Here is a 16716-nt window from a genome sequence, read left to right as displayed (position 1 = left end):
ATGCTCTTCAACTTTGTACTTGTTTGGCTTTAAAATATATTGATATGAGCGTCACTGATGAGTCTTATGTAGACGAAACGCGCGTCTGGCGTGCCAAATTATAATCCTGGTACCTTTGATAATTATTTATACCACTGGGTCGATGCCACTGCTGGTGGACGTTTCGTCCCCGAGGGTATCACCAGCCCAGTAGTCAACATTTCGGTGTTGACATGAATATCAATAATGTGGTCATTTTTTTTATAAATTTCCTGTTTACAAAACTTTGAATTTTCGAGAAAACTAAGGATTTTCTTATCCCAGTCAGATGACCTTTGCTGTATTTGGCACAATTTTGGGAATTTTGGATCCTCAATGCTCTTCAACTTTGTACTTGTTTGGCTTTATAAATAATTCAATATGAGCGTCACTGATGAGTCTTATGTAGACGAAACGCGCCTCTGGCGTCCTAAATTATAATCCTGGTACCTTTGATAATTATTTATACCACTGGGTCGATGCCACTGCTGGTGGACGTTTCGTCTTCGAGGGTATCACCAGCCCAGTAGTCAACATTTCGGTGTTTACATTAATATCAATAATGTGGTCATTTTTTATAAATATCCTGTTTACAAAACTTTGAATTTTCGAGAAAAAAAAACTAAGGATTTACTTATCCCAGGCAGAGATTACCTTAGCTGTATTTGGCACAATTTTTGGAATTTTGGATCCTCAATGCTCTTCAACTTTGTACTTGTTTGGCTTTATAAAGTCTTATGTAGACGAAACGCGCGTCTGGCGTGCTAAATTATAATCCTGGTACCTTTGATAATTATTTATACCACTGGGTCGATGCCACTGCTGGTGGACGTTTCGTCTTCGAGGGTATCACCAGCCCAGTAGTCAACATTTTGGTGTTGACATGAATATCAATAATGTGGTCATTTTTTTTTTATAAATTTCCTGTATACAAAACTTTGAATTTTCGAAAAAAAAACAAAGGATTTTCTTATCCCAGGCATAGATTACCTTAGCTGTATTTGGCACAATTTTTGGAATTTTGGATCCTCAATGCTCTTCAACTTTGTACTTGTTTGGCTTTATAAATATTATGATATGAGCGTCACTGATGAGTCTTATGTAGACGAAACGTGCGTCTGGCGTGCTAAATTATAATCCTGGTACCTTTGATAATTATTTATACCACTGGGTCGATGCCACTGCTGGTGGACATTTCGTCCCCGAGGGTATCACCAGCCCAGTAGTCAACATTTCGGTGTTGACATGAATATCAATAATGTGGTCATTTTTTTTATAAATTTCCTGTTTACAAAACTTTGAATTTTCGAAAAAAAACTAAGGATTTACTTATCCCAGGCATAGATTACCTGAGCTGTATTTGGCACAATTTTTGGAATTTTGGATCCTCAATGCTCTTCAACTTTGTACTTGTTTGGCTTTATAAATATTATGATATGAGCGTCACTGATGAGTCTTATGTAGACGAAACGCGCGTCTGGCGTGCTAAATTATAATCCTGGTACCTTTGATAATTATTTATACCACTGGGTCGATGCCTCGCTGATGGATGTTTCGTCTTCGAGGGTATCACCAGCCCATTAGTCAACATTTCGGTGTTGACATGAATATCAATAATGTGGTCATTTTTTTTTATAAATTTCCTGTATACAAAACTTTGAATTTTCGAAAAAAAACTAAGGATTTTCTTATCCCAGGCATAGATTACCTTAGCTGTATTTGGCACAATTTTTGGAATTTTGGATCCTCAATGCTCTTCAACTTTGTACTTGTTTGGCTTTATAAATATTATGATATGAGCGTCACTGATGAGTCTTATGTAGACGAAACGCGCGTCTGGCGTGCTAAATTATAATCCTGGTACCTTTGATAATTATTTATACCACTGGGTCGATGCCACTGCTGGTGGACGTTTCGTCCCCGAGGGTATCACCAGCCCAGTAGTCAACATTTCGGTGTTGACATGAATATCAATAATGTGGTCATTTTTTTTATAAATTTCCTGTTTACAAAACTTTGAATTTTCGAAAAAAAACTAAGGATTTTCTTATCCCAGGCATAGATTACCTTAGCTGTATTTGGCACAATTTTTGGAATTTTGGATCCTCAATGCTCTTCAACTTTGTACTTGTTTGGCTTTATAAATATTATGATATGAGCGTCACTGATGAGTCTTATGTAGACGAAACGCGCGTCTGGCGTGCTAAATTATAATCCTGGTACCTTTGATAATTATTTATACCACTGGGTCGATGCCACTGCTATTGGACGTTTCGTCCCCGAGGGTATCACCAGCCCAGTAGTCAACATTTCGGTGTTGACATGAATATCAATAATGTGGTCATTTTTTTATAAATTTCCTGTTTACAAAACTTTGAATTTTCGAAAAAAAACTAAGGATTTTCTTATCCCAGGCATAGATTACCTTAGCTGTATTTGGCACAATTTTTGGAATTTTGGATCCTCAATGCTCTTCAACTTTGTACTTGATTGGCTTTATAAATAATTTGATATGAGCGTCACTGATGAGTCTTATGTAGACGAAACGTGCCTCTGGCGTGCTAAATTATAATCCTGGTACCTTTGATAATTATTTATACCACTGGGTCGATGCCACTGCTGATGGACGTTTCGTCACCGAGGGTATCACCAGCCCAGTAGTCAACATTTCGGTGTTGACATGAATATCAATAATGTGGTCATTTTTTATTAATAAATTTCCTGTTTACAAAACTTTGAATTTTCGAAAGAAAACTAAGGATTTTCTTATCCCAGGCATAGATTACCTTAGCTGTATTTGGCACAATTTTTGGAATTTTGGATCCTCAATGCTCTTCAACTTTGTACTTGTTTGGCTTTATAAATAATTTGATATGAGCGTCACTGATGAGTCTTATGTAGACGAAACGCGCGTCTGGCGTGCTAAATTATAATCCTGGTACCTTTGATAATTATTCATACCAATGGGTCGATGCCACTGCTGGTGGATGTTTCGTCCCCGAGGGTATCACCAGCCCAGTAGTCAACATTTCGGTGTTGACATGAATATCAATAATGTGGTCATTTTTTTTTTATAAATTTCCTGTTTACAAAACTTTGAATTTTCGAAAGAAAACTAAGGATTTTCTTATCCCAGGCATAGATTACCTTAGCTGTATTTGGCACAATTTTTGGAATTTTGGATCCTCAATGCTCTTCAACTTTGTACTTGTTTGGCTTTATAAATATTATGATATGAGCGTCACTGATGAGTCTTATGTAGACGAAACGCGCGTCTGGCGTGCTAAATTATAATCCTGGTACCTTTGATAATTATTTATACCACTGGGTCGATGCCACTGCTGGTGGACGTTTCGTCCCCGAGGGTATCACCAGCCCAGTAGTCAACATTTCGGTGTTGACATGAATATCAATAATGTGATCATTTTTTTTTTATAAATTTCCTGTTTACAAAACTTTGAATTTTTGAAAGAAGACTAAGGATTTTGTTATCCCAGGCATAGATTACCTTAGCTGTATTTGGCACAATTTTTGGAATTTTGGATCCTCAATGCTCTTCAACTTTGTACTTGTTTGGCTTTATAAATATTATGATATGAGCGTCACTGATGAGTCTTATGTAGACGAAACGCGCGTCTGGCGTGCTAAATTATAATCCTGGTACCTTTGATAATTATTAATTAATGTATCTTTTCACGAAAAGGCTACATGTCAAAAATACATTTAATAGTACAGAAAGGTTGAAGTATTCAGTATTGGTTAAGCAAACAACAATATTTCTTAAGTTTTTTCTCATGCAAAGTGAGTACTGTAAAGCGTTTTTTTCAGATTGATTGATTTTCAAATAAAAGTATAGCGAAAAGTTGTGAATGAAAATAGCATCGCTTTTCAGGTGTCCGGCGTCAATCGTTTAATAAAAGTCAATTAAATAAGAAGAAAAACACAGGCAACAAAAATAATTTTCTTCAGATTTTACAGCAAGAATTAAGTTCAAAAGTCACTGAACTGCTATTGACAGTTTGCATATAAATGCATTCGTTTTTTCCATGATATATTTATAACACGGGTTATTTAAAAAACTCCGTTCCTCTTTTTGTTCCGATCGTTTCTGCTGGAAACTCCTGCAATAAATACAATTGAAATTATTTGAATGTCAAATAAAAAAAAAAAAAAAAGCTCCCGTGCGTCCAAGAGTTTTCCTGAACTTAGATAAACAATGTTAAAAGACGTTTTAACTATCGAAACAAGAAATTAGATTTATTAACAAAAGGTTCATTAAAAAGCCAAAGTCATCTGAGGGAAATCTTGTCTGAGGTACTCGGCAAGTGTACATGGACAGGGCGCGTGGAAGATCTTGGTTTAAATATATGTATTCTTGCATTTTATGCTTAAACATGATTTTTCTTTATCAGAACAACATCATTAACTTTCAGCTAACTATGAAAATTTCTTATGACTGAAAGTAGCCTCTTCAACTTCGATTATGTAGGTAGATCTTATTCTTCTTTAAATATTCACAATAAATGTGTTGTGTTTGCATATAAGATCATGGATTCAGTAATGAACATTGCTTGACTTAAAAGATAGAATAAGAATATTGGGAAAATTTAAATTTTAAATCGTATTTTTCTGGTATTTGTAACAGTTATATTATATTGAAACTATCGGAACCATCAATATTTTAAGAAAAAATAAAAAAAGCAAATATTAACTAAAAAAGAGTGCTTTCCTTTCCTAAACTGCTATACGGCCTAGTGGCATTTTTGTTAAAAGTTATCAAAGTATATCATAAAGTGCCGCCGGACTCCTGGTTTTCGGTAGGGTTCGTTTTGTTCAGTTTTCCTTGTTTTTTTGTCAATTCGTTGTAAGTTTTTATTTTTATCTTATGAGTTTTGTATACTTTTTTGTAGCTTTCGTTTCTTTGTTATATGCAATACGCTATCATTTGTTTGACTTGTACCAGTGTAACCATTCTTCATAATACTAGTATTAAAAACAAAGAAATATTTCTGAAACTTTATCATATATTTGTATGTTTGTTTTGTAATTGCACTGATATGTTATGGATTAAAAAGGGACAGGACTAAGTATGAAAAAAACAATTAGTTTAACCTTATCTCATGAAAGTTCCTGTCACAAAGTCAGAACACCTCATTAGTGGTGGTCTGTAATTTTATATTTAGGTTATGCCCTAAGAGAGACAGGGTTGTTGATTGCAGATTTTCACACAAACTTAAAAAAAATCAAAAATTGTGTAAACTTAAAATTTGGCAAATGACACTTTTCGGCTGTTGAATACAATATGTTTTAAATTAACAATTAACAGTTCTATGTCTTAAGCTTTGTTGTTGTTAGGTAGCAGTCACATTGACATATACACCACATCTCCTTTAAGTCAGATAAAATGTATAGAGCTTCTAAAATAAGTACATTTCATCGATATGAATAAATGCGATAAAGAGTAATCATCTATATTGTCAGCTATAGTTGTTTATGCGTTCAATTAACGAGGGTCGAAAGATACTAGAGGGACAGTCAGACTCATATTTCGAAAATAAAATGAAAACGCAATGGCTTAAAAAGAAGAAGACGAACAGACAAATAATAGAACACAACACACAATATAATAAATTTACCTTTCTGTTTTTTGCATCTACAGTATCCTTTAAAAACAGTATGGAACACAATTATAACTGTTCCAAAGAGGATTACCATCAATGGAACAAACCATGCCATGTTCGGAGCATATGTGAAGAAGGACTTGTAGTATATTACATCTACATAAACATTTCCGTTTGATTCTACAACAGGTAAAATAACATTGACCAAGGCAGTATCTTGTTGACCCCCGCTATCCACGGCATAAACAGTAAGGTTGAGATTTGTACCCGGAACAAAACTTTCAAGAGATTGTTGAATTATAATGGAACCATCAGCCGATACGCTAAACAACCCGTTGTTTAGATCTTCCTGTGCAAGATGATAAAGGACGTTTCCTACAATAAAGTTATAAGAATAAAATTAAAAACTCTAAGTGTAAGTATGTAAAAGACAAATCTAAAATTTGAAACCAATTGAATACTTCTCTTGAAGATATAACACAAAAAGAAGCACTGCCCTTACAGGACGTAGTATTCTTGAATGTTTTGTAGAAACGTTCCTGAATTAGAAAATTCTTGATACAGCTTAACAAAATATAACCATTTGGTTCAGGTAAAAAAACAGGATGAATATATAAAGGTAAATGAAAGAACTGTTCGGCTAGCATAGCATATACTAACACACTAGATGTTTAGTCTTAGATGCATGATTTGTTTTATTAGTTGTAAGTGGCTATGAACTAGCTGCCAGTAACTGAGAGTACTCTCAGGTATGTACTTAGTGTCTTTTTGTTGTTGGAATGTACAAGTACCCGGACACGTCCACAGGTATTTGTATTTTTATCCATCTGATCAGTTAAGCCTTTTTCAACTGTTTTTTATAGTTCGCTCTTATGTTGTACTGTTACACCACTGTCCCAGGTTGGAAACCCGCTAACATGTTTAACCCCGCAATTTTCTGTATGTATGTGCCTGTCCCAAGTCAGGAGCCTGTAATTCAGTGGTTGTCGTTTGTTTATGTGTTATATAATTGTTTTGCATTCATTTTATTTACATGAATAAGGCCGTTAGTTTTCTTGAATTGTTTAATTGTCAGTTCGGGGTCTTTTATAGCTGACTATGCGGTATGGGCTTAATTCATTTTTGAAGGCTATACGGTGACCTATATATTAACAATATACATATGTTTATTTACTAGTAACATTCCCAAGTTATGTTTCTATGAGATGAAACATAGAGATCATAACTGGGAGGAACCAGTACGTAAACAAACTTAATTTTCTATGGATATCATATATCTCCGCAAAAGAGGCGTGGTTTGAGAAACAGTTATATTTACAAAGTGCAATCTATACAAACATTTATTTAAATAGAAAACTCTCTAAAACACTTTTTCTCACATTAATACGTATTTATCAGAATAATAGCCTATATATATCTCCGCAAAGAGGCGTGGTTTGAGAAACAGTTGTACATGTATTTACAAAGTGCAATCTATACAAACATTTATTTAAATAGAAAACTCTCTAAAACACTTTTTCTCACATTAATACGTATTTATCAGAATAATAGCCTTAAAGACATCAATGTATATACTCTAAGTCTTTTTTTACAATACCCCCACCTCTTTTTCAGTTTTTTTTTTTAAAGAATTTGAAAACAAGACTTTAAGCTTTCCCTATGTGCATATTTTCTGACATGAAATGTCTAGAACCTGTTTGAAACTATTCTGATAACAAATTAAAAGCATTTCAGAATACTTTAAATGTAATGTTTAGCAGTCAATCATTCTAACATTCAAGATTATATCAAGTATTTAATCCTGCCTCTGTCTCCAGTCCCCATCTTACTGTATGCCTATTTCACAATGAAAGTTCACAATTTTTGCCTCAAATGGTCAGTTTAGAAATGTTGTAGTATCTCTAACCATATATCTAACATAATTTAGCTACTATATGAACTAGAAATGTTAAAAAACAAAGCAATATTTGCAATAGTTGTATGTATGCAGAGACCAGTTCGATGTTTGAATTCTAATTTTCAAAGGTACCAGGATATAGAAATGTCTGCTAACATCTGATTTTGGCATAACTTCCAAGCAAAGTTGTTGTTTTCTATACAAAAAACCTTTAAAAAAATATAATCATAGCATTTACAATTTAAATTATATGTTTTATGACCCAGGGTGTAAGCATTTTTGTCTGTTTTGTGCCTCATAGGCCTCAAATTTCCTAAATTATTCTGCTTTCTAGCAATATGGAATATTTAGTACATATTTAGGATAGAACACACAATTGTAAGTTTTGTTGAGATTTATTGTATTTCTAGCTTGTGATGTTTTATGCCGCAGTGCGAAGTATCACATTTTGGTGTCGCGGCTTACTACTGTGTTATCGACAGGACAAAACACCCAATTGATAATATTCAGGAAGGATCTATCAGTTTCAATGACTGCGAAGAGAACATATAAGCTCTTCTAAACAATTAAAATTACAAATATTTATATTATGAATTTATTTAGCATTCCGGGCTTTAAGTAAACTATTTCTACTGTAAACTGTGAATTATGATGAGCCATCCTAGTTACGGCCCCGGATTTTCTCAATATTCATGAAATATTTATAAAACTTCATATTTAAGTTAATTTCATTTAATTCTGTGAGAAAAACCACCTTTGGTTAAATTCTGTATGTTCTATTTTTTCACCCTATATAGTTTTATCAGCATTCTTTCTACAGTTAAATGGTTTTCAGAAATTAATTGAATTGAATTAAACCAACAATATCATTCAGTAGTAGATTCACAATAAAATCTAAAAAATCTATTTTTCCCCATAATTAAAACTCGAAAACATTGACTTATCTAAAAGTGCTTTTTTTTTTGACAAACATGGGAATCACGGTTTCTTATTTCTTCCTGTAGGTCTTGACAAATCTTACTTTGTGAAGAACCACACCGATTCTTAAATACAATCGCACCGAAAAAAAAAAATAAAAAAATAAAGATAGAATAAAAAAGTTCAATTGTGTACTATCTTACCGTTAGTTCCGACATCATTATCATTTGCATCAACTTTGCCTATCGTGGATCCAATGGACTGGCTATTTACAACAACAAAGGTGTATTCATCACTTCGAAACGTTGGAGAATTGTCGTTGTCATCAAGTACCGTTATGTTGAGATAAGCAGTATCGGTGTACTCATTGTCAGTAATATAAATCTCGCAGATTATAAGAGAAGATGTACCAGCTACATCTAAGTCATAATCAATGGCATATGACAGGAGTCCAGTACTTGAATCTATGTCTAGTAATCCAGTATCTGTTCCGCAGTTAAAGGAGAATTTAACAGTATCACCATCTTCGTCTGAAAACTGGTAGTATGGATCTTGTAGAACAGTCCCAGCCTTTACGTAAATATAAAATATCAAATAGAAAAAGACAATTGTAACTTACAAGAACAATGTAAATAACACTATTTTGGTGTGTTTAATCCTGGTATCTATGATGATTTTATTGAATAGCTATTCTAAATTTGCCGTCACTGGAAAGACAAAAACCAAAGATTTGAAATATAATGATATAAAAGACATCAACACGCAAAGACCTATATGAACAAAAAGAACCTAAACATAAATAAATTCTTTTAAGGTCATGCTTCTTTTTTTTTTAATTTAATATTGGCGTTTTGTAAATAGCCATTTTTATAAAAACATGTGTGAGCCATACTTATCGTTGTTTGTTTTTTAGGTTTTGGTTGGTCTTCTGATTTTTGAATTAATTAATTAATGAATGAGAATACTTTTTACTTACACTATTTTCTATAGCTGTGAATTCATATTTTGTTTTTGTAAACTTTGGAGGTTCGTTCGTATTCTGTATATTAAGAGTTATATTAGTGGTGTCCACCATCAGAGAATCTGACCCAGTATTTGTTAACAGAAAGGTTTTATAGGGAATAGTCTCATAATCAATTGCAACTTTCGATGTTATCAATCCAGCTAAAATAAAAGTAGAATGCACTTAAGCAAAATGTCTGCAAGTGAATAGCCAACCTATACCTGTATTCCATTCATTTTATCGTTAGCAACAAAATTATTATGTAAGTAGATTAAGTTCACATTTCTCAACATTGTTGGAGTGTATTTAAACATGAAAAGCTATGATTTTTATTTGATAACACATCAAAAACAAAAATGAATATAACACGAGGTCGAAGATAACAAATGGACAATACAATTAAGTCGTAGAGTCAAAGTAAAAAAACACGAAAAAAACCAACGGCGAAAAGATTAACAACAATCTGCAAACCACTACATAGAAAACTAAAGAATAACCAATACAGATATGAATATGAACTCAAATATCCAAGTATGATTTAGTAACAACACAGATAAATCAAAGTGGTAGAAAGTTGGTCAGACATTTCGTAAGAATAGATGATTTTCTTTGGGAGAGAGTGCAGTCTCCAAAAGCTATCATCATGCAATAATTTAAGATGGTTAGTATTAAGCATCACTTTCAGCACTCTTTGCTATATAATTTGTGTCGACCGATTTTTATTGATCGAGGAAGATGGAGTAAAAAAATGTAACAGGAACAACCACCGACCTTCGACTGTAAAATAGCAATCTCCTAGTTCATTAAGTTAGACGTCGAACGCACCTGCTACGAGCACTGTTCGAAATAAAAACCAAAGTATGAACAACTATTTATGATCTACTTATACCAATATCTCATTTGTTAAAGTACTGGTGTCCACAAAGCATCAACTGAAATACTAGTTTTGATTAAAATTCGTGATTTGAGCAGATCGTTGGTAGTAACTGTATGCATGAATAGCATCTTAAATTTTTTACTTAGCACAAGAATATATAATCTTACTTGTTGCGTTCACCCTAAAGTAGACTACACCCTCTGGTGGCGAATACGATGCATAAAACGTATGAGTATCAGATACATCATCGTCTGTTAATATTGGTTGAAGAATAGATGATCCGATGCTGATGCCCTCTAAAACAGTAACTGTCTGTGACGGATTTAAGAATACAGGTGGTTTGTTGATATCTGAAAAATACAAGTATGTAAGTATGTGGAATAATAGTTTACTCCTCAATTTTCCAGAATTCAATTCTTAGTGGAAATAACACTTTGTAAACTTGCGTTCAAAGCACTTTACTGGGTTTATCTTCATCAGGAACATTTCAATATATTAGTTTACCGGTCGACGCCCTTTAAAGAGATACAATTCAAGATAAAACTGAGGGATTTTAATGAGCTCCTATATGAAATTTGACCGTGTGCAACGATAGAGTAATCATCTTTTGCTATGCATGAATCAACAGGCATGCAAAATCCACAAAATTAGGAATATGACACACTAAATGAATAATTTTACAAACCAGAACGGCTACTTTATTTGTATCTAATACTGCGAAAACAAGTCCCGAGTAAATTGAGTCACAAGCATTTTGTTAAAATCATCCCCGGTGTACTTTTTTTTTTTTTTAAATCAGTTTGACTGTTTGACTTTTTATTTTTTAGCCATGGCGTTGTCAGTTTCTTTCGATTTATGAGTTCGACTGTTCCTCTGGTATCTTTCTCCCCTCTTTTACAAAGTGATCATTAATTATGAAATTTAGAAAGTCCTGTTTCGTGAGACTGATGTTTTTGAACCTTGAATTGAGTATGTAGATTCTAAAAGTAAAGCGTAGAAAAGTTATGATATCAACGCAATATTGTAGGGATTTTGAATTTTGGTAGTAGATCTTAATATTTGTAAAATCTGATTGTACCAGTGATTCAACGTATTAAAAGACCGACCACGATTACTGTATAAAGAATGGGTTAAGACCTTAAGAAAGATTTTTAGACAAACATTTTGACAACTAGGATGTATGTAGTTCTTTATAAGGATTTGAATTTAATGTATCTAGTTTAAAACTGGATGTTTATAACGTGGTGTTGTAAAGCGAAAGAATTTTGTAATTTACTACAAATTATGTAAGGATATATGTGGAATTAAATAAAGAATCGGAAGTCTCAACTAAGTTTGAATCCAAAAAGTAAAATAACAAAAAAAGCGAACTCTAAGGAAAATTCAAAACAGAAAGTCCTTCATCAAATAGGAAAATCAAAATATAAAACACATAAAACGAATGGAAAGCGTATTCCTGACTTTGTGCACACATTTTCTCAGGTAAACAAGTGTGGTTTAAACTTGGTTTTCCTTAATTAAGTAAACCTCTCACTTATGTGACAGTCGCATAATATTCCATTTTATTGAAAAAAAGGTTTGAACAAAACAAAGAGCGATAATAGGTAAAAATGTCAAAAATAGGGGTACATCAGTCAACATTGTGTTATTATCTTTTAGACATTTTTTTTAAAGACTCACCTATTTCATTCAGATTTGGTTTGGTTTTGAGAACATTACTGAGAAATTTTGTTGCCTTTATTTCTATTTGAACGATAACGAAGTACGGTTTGATATTAAATCATTAATGACCAATCGTTAGTTAAAATGAATTACTGATTAGTTGCAATAAAACTTGAAAGGAGTTATGCATATCAAGGTATACTTATCATGCACATAAATCGTCCAAAAAATATAGTTTTCTTCCATATTCATTAACACAAAGCCCGTTTCGAAATATTATATTTACATTTTAAAAGTCATTGAAAGACATTGGGTTACAAAATTATTTTTTTTTTACCACGGGTAACTAACGAACGTTTTTATCGTAAGAGTAAAAGGGAATGTTGCCGGAATCTGTTTACTAAATGTCGTATATTTGGTTACTTTGTCTTTAGTAATCTATGGCAGTGTTTTGTTGACAGTTGTTTGCCTGTTCGTCGTTTATTTACCATAGCGTGGTCAGTTTGTCTTTGATATCTTCCGCCTCAATTAAATCACCACGATATGTATTGCCATATCTGCAAACATTCTTACCATTGGAGACTCAAATAATACCAATGCTAACTATAAAGCAAAAGTTATGATCAGCCTTTTCTCGCCTTTAAAAAAAATTAAATACCTTGAAAAGGAGTTTCATAATATATCAACAATTTTAGCTTATTTTGTGCTTAACTAATGCTCTTCTGAATTGTAGCATCAATTTTAAATTCAAGATTTGTTCTAAATTTCAACTGATTACATTTTGAATTTCTAAAAGGTTTGAAGAAACCTACATTTTCAAAAATTAAAAAAAAGTCTTCAATGTGGTTTTAGTCAGTTTGTCGTATTACTGACAAAATGGCGGCAAACGATGAGCGGTTCATGATGGTAGTTTATTTGATTCAAAACCATCTTTAAGAATCCTACCAATTATCTTTATTTTTGTTTCCTAATGCGTAAAAATCGATAAAAAAAACCAAAGATGAAACTCTTCATCAGTTACCTGTAATTCTTACTGATAATGTTCTAGATGCAGCATTGTTTCTGCCATCTGATGCAGTTATATATAACTCATATCCAGCTGACAACTCAGTGTTTATTGAACGACTCAAGGATATTTCACCAGCTGAAAAAACATTAATACAATATCTGTAGTATAGAATTCCTTTTTCACAGATGGTCGTATACAATCGTCATTATTTTTGTTCTCTCCTCTTATTTTTGTTAATTGATACAAAACAATATTCTCTTTTTTTATGTTATATCATGATTATGGTAAGAATAAAATTGAGAATGGAAATGGGGAATGTGTCAAAGAGACAACAACCCGACTAAATAAAAAACAACAACAACAGAGGGTCACCAACAGGTCTTCAATGTAGCGAGAAATTCCCGCACCCGGAGGCGTCCTTCAGCTGGCCCCTAAACAAATATATACTAGTCCAGTGATAATGAACGCCATACTAATTTCCAAATTGTACACAAGAAACTAAAATTAAAATAATACAAGACTAACAAAGGCCAGAGGCTCCTGACTTGGGGCAGGCGCAAAAATGCGGCGGGGTTATACATGTTTGTGAGATCTCAACCCTCCCCCTACACCTCTAACCAATGTAGTAAAGTAAACGCATAACAACACGCACATTAAAATCCAGTTCAAGAGAAATCCGAGTCTGATGTCAGAAGATGTAACCAAAGAAAATAAACAAAATGACAATAATACACAAATAACAACAGACTACTAGCAGTTAACTGACATGCCAGCTCCAGACTTCAATTAAACTGACTGAAAGATTATGATTTCATCATATGAACATCAGGCACAATCCTTCCCGTTAGGGGTTTAGTATCATAACATCATAACATATATGAGAAGAACATAACCCGTGTCATGCCAACAACAGTATTTTAGAATAAATGTGTTTAGTTCCGATGCAAAGACCTTATCAGTGACTCAGTATTAACGCCAAAATATGCAATCTTTAATGACTTGACAACAGTATCGTAATTATATCCCTTCTTAATAAGTCTATTCAAAGGTTTTGTAAGTTTCTGAGGTGAATACTGACACCTTTGTGCTTTATAAAGAATATTACCATAAAAAATTGGATGTGAAATACCTGAACGTATTAGAAGTCTGCATGTTGAGCTATATTTACGAATGATGTCTTTATACCGATGATAAAATTTAGTAAATGTTTTGACTAGTTTGTGATATCGAAAACCCTGGTGTAATAATTTACACCAGGGTTTTAAGAACTATATATTCAGAATTAAAATAAACCTTGTTAGCGTGATTTTCATCTGTATGAAAATTATTGAAAAATTTATTTTAGCAAGGACCCTTTAAAATTTCATGATCTGTATCATATGTTAGATTAGAACTATGGTATGTTTATTCACAGTTAACTGCGTTGCATTTCATACTGTCGTCCACCTTCGCTAGGTAAGAGTTACGACCCCCTTTCCTCCTCTTCACCCTTGGCAGATTAAGCCTGCATTTGTGATAACAATGTTGCGCCATCTATCGGTTGATTAAAGTTACGTCTATTCCGAATAAATTATGCTTGACCAATGGGAGCACATGCACTCTCTTCATTATGGAGGTGAAAACTCGGTAGCGTCTATAGTCTACAAATTAAGTGAAACAAGAAACGAAAATATACGTTGTCATTCCAACATTTGTGCAAGAAACATAACTGTTGATGTAAATGTCCTTTGGTTTTGTGAGTCTTTGTTTACTTCTTGGTTTTTATTGTTATTGTCTTAACAGCGGCGGTGTAAGGTCGCATCTTAAGAACACGCTATAAAAATCATGGCAAATCAGTATGATGTGATATCTAAAAAATAACTGATGATAAACGTTTAACTTACTGTTCTGGTTAATTGAAAATGGCGCCGACGCACTGCTGGATGTCATTGTGTACTGTACATTGTCACTCTCTGGATCTACACTTGTAACACTGTATACAACCTGACCAGTCACTACTGTCTGTGCCGATACTGATGTTTTAGCTGCAGACAAAGAAGAAAGCAACTGATTTACATACACAGCTGATGTTTTATTGAAGTAAGTAGTCAACATGTGAGTGTTGTTTCAAATGTTTGATTGTTTGAGATTTGAAATAAACTTATAAACATTTATAGATTCAAAGGTTACAAATTCGTTTTTCATTTCTGATTTTCCAATTTCTTAATTATAGGGTTCCGAAGGGTGACATGAGCATAGAAATTTGCAAATGGACACCAAGGTAATCTTTCGAACGATAATACAATATTGGGTCGTTCGTTTTGTCAAAGTGTTTAGGGTATAGCAAACTAGCGACTAGTTAATCTTGATAAATGTATAAATTAATTGACAGGTTATTGTTATAATTTTGGAATTGCTCGGTATGTGGATAGATCATGAAGCTGATGCAACATGTCTGTAGTAATTGCTAAAAAAAAATAAACTACTGTCTAACTCCACACCTTTTAAATTCAAAATTAACCGTCTCAAATAGAAGTAATAATGCAGGTGTTCATATTACAACAGAACTGTTGATCCATCCACGGCTACTGGTATCAGAGTTAATTGAGAACTCAATTTGGGTCATTATATTGCCTTTTTTATAACATTATTTTTGCATGATTGTAACCTTGGTATCATCCCCCTGTCAACAGAGCATAATTTATAACGTTCTGTTCAAAATATAATAATGGGTAAATACTATTGTGTAGTGAAGTTTTTTTTTACCTTGAATAAAAGACATATCATTTTACATTTAGTGATAGCAAAAAGTACCTTGAAGATTTGTAAAGTATGGCGGCATATTACGAAGCAGGTATATATAAAATTCTGATGTATCATCTCTTCGCTGGTCAGCACATTTTATGCCTAATGTGTATCGATTCAAAGCGTCATAGTCAAAAGCTTGGTTCCCTCTAACATAGATATCAGTTTCTGTTGAATATAATTTATTGTTCATCAAACATAAAACTAGTTTCGTAAAGAACAATTTCTGCAAAGGAAAAAAATAGAAAAGCATAAAGGTTTTCATATACTATAATTTTTTTTAGAAAAGTTCCTGAATGTATTGTGTTAATTAGAAAAAAATAAGATTGTATACTGCTTGGTAAAACAAATCCATTTTGTGCAAGATTTTCAAACCTGATGATTCGTGTAAGATATACTCTGCCTTTTCAGTCTCACTCTCATTACATTTGTAGTGAATGATTTTTTCGAATCTTTTACCCTTTTATCACCTGTATTACATGTATTACATGAACCTGTGACTAATTAATTGAACATTGTTAAGCTAACTTTGTATCTAAGTTATACAACTCGATAAATATCAACATACAGAAAACAGAAAACAGAAAGGATACGTATAACTGGCAATGGTTTGCGAATCTATACATAGCTTTAGGCATCTTTTGTCTGTATTTTAGATTGTGTTGGACAGTTAAACATTTGTTATTTCATTCCATTGAAAATATGTTGTAGGGTAAGTAAAATTTTTGATAAATTTTCGAGATTTAGTTTTGAGAGGTAACAAAATTATTATACCCTTAAGGTCTGAGCCGCACATAACTGTTCAAAATTTTCAAATATGATTGCGACTTTGACCTTTTAAACAAACATTCCAGCATATTGCTTTTGATATTATGAAAAATTATTCCATATAACACCAACAAAGTCGAGGCAGCAAAAAATATAAAC

At 32.9% G+C, this 16716-nt stretch overlaps 1 protein-coding gene across 1 annotated transcript in view; it reads right to left on the bottom strand.

The window, feature by feature from the left end:
- Positions 1–3965: 3965 nt before the first annotated feature.
- Positions 3966–16716, bottom strand: part of LOC139495619 (protocadherin Fat 4-like) — a 44772-nt gene continuing 32021 nt past the window's right edge. The window contains exons 15-22 of the mRNA XM_071283909.1: positions 15799–15957; positions 14889–15029; positions 13018–13140; positions 10502–10684; positions 9431–9618; positions 8658–9024; positions 5655–6014; positions 3966–4139 (exon numbers count right to left, since the gene is read on the bottom strand). Of these exons, the coding sequence (XP_071140010.1) occupies positions 4090–4139; positions 5655–6014; positions 8658–9024; positions 9431–9618; positions 10502–10684; positions 13018–13140; positions 14889–15029; positions 15799–15957 (1571 nt within the window). The 3' untranslated portion in view covers positions 3966–4089. The remainder of the gene's footprint in view (positions 4140–5654; positions 6015–8657; positions 9025–9430; positions 9619–10501; positions 10685–13017; positions 13141–14888; positions 15030–15798; positions 15958–16716) is intronic.

This window comes from Mytilus edulis, chromosome 1 (assembly GCF_963676685.1).
Source record: "Mytilus edulis chromosome 1, xbMytEdul2.2, whole genome shotgun sequence".
Classification (NCBI taxonomy): Eukaryota; Metazoa; Mollusca; class Bivalvia; order Mytilida; family Mytilidae; genus Mytilus; species Mytilus edulis.
Note: the sequence above shows the minus strand (reverse complement) of the source record. Positions and strands in the feature narration are given on the sequence as shown.